At 42.3% G+C, this 5133-nt stretch overlaps 1 protein-coding gene across 1 annotated transcript; it reads left to right on the plus strand.

Annotated features, from left to right (window-relative positions):
* The first annotated feature begins 1882 nt into the window (after positions 1-1882).
* On the plus strand, positions 1883-4806 carry rnf26 (ring finger protein 26). Its single transcript, XM_026193493.1, has one exon. The coding sequence runs from the start codon at positions 2362-2364 to the stop codon at positions 3724-3726; it is 1365 nt and encodes a 454-aa protein (XP_026049278.1). The 5' UTR covers positions 1883-2361; the 3' UTR covers positions 3727-4806.
* The last annotated feature ends 327 nt before the right edge of the window (positions 4807-5133 follow it).

The raw sequence follows: 5133 nt of genomic DNA on the forward strand, positions 1-5133 counted from the left end.
AAAAAAACTCTTCTCCTATGTGGCTAGTGTTATCATCAACATGTTCCAATCCCTGCGGCGTCAATTAGTTATGCTTTGTCAAAGCTGCTGGCGTGGCTAATTTAATTAAACACAGGGTTTCATTTGGCCTGTGTGCTGTGACGCACTGCATCATGATATAAGTGAGAGTGATCATCATCTCAGTGCATCATTTGTAAGTAGCAGGGTTGCTGTGCTAACAGGCCTGTCCACGATCTTTTCCATATCTCAACCAAGTTGTTTCAAGGGCTCAAAGGCTGCCAGCAAGTGGAAGTGAAAAACACTCCGGATGGGATTATTGGAATTGATACTTGAGTTTTTGAGACTTCTACATCATCAGTGTGAATATTTGATATAGCAAATAGGATGCAAATTAAAGCTCGTATATACTAATTAACAATTACTCTTTTTTTTTTTAAAAAAAGAAAAAAAAAGAAAAGCATTTTTCATGTTAAATAAACATTGTTCATGTTTCAGCTGCTTCCTTATGGGTTGCCATAGTGGATCATCTGCCTCCATCTCACAATATCCCTCTCATTCTCCTCCGTCACACCAACCTCTGCCTGTCGTCTTTCACTACTTCCATGAATCTCCATATTCAAAACCCTGTCTAATATATCTATTATCCCTTCTTTGCACATAGCCAAACCATCTCAGCCTTGCCTTTCCAACTCCAGCTCCACCTGAGCTGTCTCTCTGATGTACTCATTTCTAATCCCGTCTATTCTGGTCACTCCCATTCAAAAATCTTAGCATCTTCAGCTCAGCATCGTGTCTCTTTGTTAGTGCCACCATCTCCAAACCATACATCGTAGCAGATCTCACTACCATCTTGTAAACCATCCCTTTCAGTCTTACAGTTATCCTTCTGTCACTCCTCTCCACCAATTCCACTCTTTCTGCACCCTCTCTTCTTCACCTCTCCTGCGTGTTGCCTGTCGCTTTAGATGCTCTAGATTTTAATTCATCTACCTTCGCTACCTCTACTCCTTGCATCTTCACTGCTGCACCTGCTTCCCTCTCATTCACACAGACTTTCATTCTTCTCCTCTTCAGTATATTCCTTCATCTCTGTCTTCCAACAAATCATTTTGATCGTCTAACTCTAAATGTGACTATAAACATGGGCATAACTTTGTGCTGAACACTGGGGGGGGGGGGGGGGGTCAAGATCTCTGTCTAAATAAATAAATAAATCTGGGTAAATTCCCAGATGATTAAACATGCAACTATTTTGCTGGTAATAACTGAAATGAGTAAAGAAAACCATCAGCCTTTTTATCCAAGATAATTCAGAAATTTATTGGGGGGGGTGGGGGGGTATATTGGCTGGGTCTGATTATTTGACTATAAATCACAAGCCTAGAATTATTCTGTATTTAGTAAGATTTGAAACTAGCAGGAAAAACCATAAACTCATTAGGAATGTGCTTCCTGATGCTCCAGGTCATTTTCACAGATGTAGACTATAACTTCATTTTGAAAGCAGAGAAGTTTCTGGACATGAGAGGGAATGTAGATTTAAAGCAGAACATGAGGTTCACTCGTGAGACCTTGAAATGTGTTCATCTTTATATACACTTCACTAATGCTAGAAGTCACATTAACATTCAGTGTCGTAAATTTTGTTTAGTTTAAAAATAATGAAAAAGAGCAACAACAAATAAAAATGATTAAAAAAATAGAAGAGGGTGTGAAAACCCCCAAAAAAGTTAGTTTGATTAAGTCAATTTTATCAATGTTATGGACAATGCGTAATTTTATTTCTGCATATATTTTTAATATGTTTTGAATGTGCGACTTTTTTTCTAAATCCACTTTTTTCCCGCTTGTAAACACCGGGGACACTGTGCGCATGCTCAGCTTAACGACGCACATACGTAAGCTCACTCGACCAAAACAAATATGGCGGATACAGTAATGATGGTAAAGACTCCAAAACCTTTTGTCTGTTTTTCCCTCGGTTTTTCTTGATTTCGTTTATGGGTTCGGCCGTTTTATAAAGTCGTCGTTGAGCCGGAGAAGTGTTTTTGGGTGGTAGTTTGACCGGACACCCAACAAAACGAAACCTAGAATATAAACGGAAGTGTGTGGACCTTTTTTGAAACTAAACATCCGCCTGTGCAGCGCGTGTTTGCTGTGTTATGTCGTTATTTCAGTGCATGAAAAATGGGGAAAACATGAAAAATAAAGACGTTGAGGTTCAACGACACGAAGAATGGTGTGCTGATTGAGAGGACCAACAATATGTAACTCAAAGCAAAGAAAGGAGAAATGGACTTAACGTGGATACAACCTGAGAGCACCGAGTGGTAAACAGTAATACTTTACAGAAATATTACCATGGGTTTGGTGAACTTTGTCATATCCACTGTAGGAAAATGTCTGGATGCTCTCTGCTTACTACTGGACCTGAACTTTGTCATCGTCCACACCGTGGTGCAGACTCTCCTGGCAGTTATCACCTTCATAACCAGCCTGCCCAGCCTCCTTTATAACTCGGTGCTGGAGCTGGGAAACCTCGTTCTGCTTTGCGCTGTGTCCACCGCGGAGGCGACATCAAACCTAGCTCACAGCACTGTGGCTAATCTGGGGAGCTTGTTGCTGGCTCTGGAGGGGCTCCTGGAGAGCTTGAAGATGGTGGGTTACCTGTCTATGCACGTCCTACTGCGTGGAAAGGAGCACTTGTGTCGAGGGCTGCTGTCAGTGATTGAGGGCTGTGGCATAGCAGTCAGCCTGGTGGTCTATTTTACCAACACAGTGGTAAACTTTGTGCTTATCGCTACCCAGAACGTCTACTTGGCTTTGGTCAGCATGTGGCAGACGGTTTCCACCCCACTGCAGAAGGCGCTGGAGCTCACGTTGACCTGTTTCACCTTTCTGTACAGCAGCCTGGCCGGCACATCAGCTTTGCTATGGACACCCTGCAAGATGGTTTTGGACTTCCTGGTTTCACTGGTGCACATGTTCATTAGCATCTTCATACTGAACATCTACGGCCTCGTGCTCACCATTACTATTGCACTGGCCACCACCGCTTACCTAAACCCGGGACTGTCCCGACAGATTGCTGTGCGCGTTGTAGAATATATAAACTCCTTTTCACTTCTCCGTAGATTATGTTTGGCTCTCAATTGCATCACTTCAGCCTTACTGTGCTTGCCTCACTTTATACGCCGTAACGTGCAGTACCTGCAGAGGATCCTCTATCACATCTACCGACTGGAGAGACGACTTTGGCAGCAGTTGTCTCACCAAAGCAGCCTGATTGGCCTGATGCTCCGACCACATCTTCACAGGCAAAACAATAACAATAACAGCAACAACAGAGCTGGAGGTGACGGTGACCCTGGGGAAGAGAGGCGGGACCCACCAGATGGTAGAGCAGGAGATGGAGCCCACCAGGAGGTGCTCAATCCAGTTTTACCCTCCTCCAGCACAGACAAGCAGCTAAAGAAGAAGTCGCGTTCAGGCGAAGATGGTAAACCTCTGCCAGCTGAGAGTCTGCTGACTCTGCTGAAGGAACAGGAGGAGAGGAAGAAGTGTGTGATTTGTCAGGATTGTGCCAAGACAGTGGTGCTTCTGCCTTGCAGACACCTCTGCTTGTGTAGAGACTGTACACAGATTCTTTTAAGGCAGCCCATCTACCAGCAGAACTGCCCGCTCTGTCGGCAAATGATCCTCAACACCATGGACGTGTATCTATGAGGGACCAGCCAAAGTGGATCAACTGGTGTCTGATACCAAGTAGCCTCACAGCCTATCAGTATCTACATGTATAAGTTTTACCACCACTGAGCTTTACTATATAAGGTTTCTTTTTTGTCTTTTCACTTAAATGGGACTTAAGTGAAAAGACCAGACCAGACTTGTTGAACATACTGGATAGCTCTGGATTATTTGGGAATTGAGAGATTTAATGATAGTAAGAAAACAAAAAGTCACCAGGTTGTCTTCTGGTGTCAGATGCGTGCACACGTTAACAGCACATGTTGTGCCCTGATTCCATACTATACACTAAATGTAAACAACACATAGTATGTACAAGTTCTCATGGTAAACATTTTCTGTGAGTATGCAAGAAGTCAACATATTTATATGTGCACAATATTTGTGCCATGATGCATCACAAAAGTGATACAGCTGTATACATTTTGAGAGAAAGCCAGAGGTTTTGTTTTTTCAGCTGTAAGCACCTCTTTGTGCATTTTGCATCAAAAATGTAAACACAAGCTTCTTTTTCTCACATGACGCCTTGGAAAATATCAGAATTCGTTCTGTTCTCACTTCTGAGAATATTCCTTAGTTTAGGTGAGGTAGCAGCGTGGGTACGCCTTGCTTGCTTAATTCTACGCATTATTTTCCACTCCGTTCCTTCAGGCATCATATAAACTTTATACCCAAGGAGCTAGAAGTGTAAAAAAATCAATTTTCAGAATGATCTCTGTTCAGGGATGCAATGCTTACAATGCTTTAAATATCAGTCACGTGTGCAACTGTGTGTGTGTGTTTGAGCTTTGCTTTAATTTTTGCCTTCCCAGTGTAAATCCATACTCAAATCCTAGAGTTAGTCTTGAGTTTGGGGGCAAGTCTCTAATTTAAGAGTAAGCTGTGTCTGTTGCTGTTTGCCACAGGGACGCACTGATTAATCAGCCACGCATCAGCTGTTTGCCAGTGTTAACCTTGTTGATTGCCTGCTACCCATTTAAGATGATAACTACAGTGGCCCTGCGAGGTCAAACGGACTGCAACTAAAGAAACATCAGCAAATAGAGAAAGAAAAGACTGCAAAAATACAACAAAAATAGAAAAAAACATTGCCAAAGCTAAAAAAAATTTAAGTTTTTAGTTTCTGGGGAAACAACTATTTGATGCAGCAGCTGTGGAAGTTACAGAAACCAAAACGTGAAGGATTGTACTGAGACACACTCGACAGAAGCAAAAGATTCATTATCGTTGTAAAGGAGAAGCAATGCAAGGCAGTACATATTGTTTTAATCACACAATTCATACAGTACTGTAGATGTATGTTTGCTGTTAGCTGTTTACTGTTAGCTTGTCACTTCCACAGCTGTCCTGTCACGTTATTGTCTTCCCAAAAACACTTTAGTTTTC

This window comes from Astatotilapia calliptera, chromosome 14, assembly GCF_900246225.1.
Source record: "Astatotilapia calliptera chromosome 14, fAstCal1.2, whole genome shotgun sequence".
NCBI lineage: Eukaryota > Metazoa > Chordata > Actinopteri > Cichliformes > Cichlidae > Astatotilapia > Astatotilapia calliptera.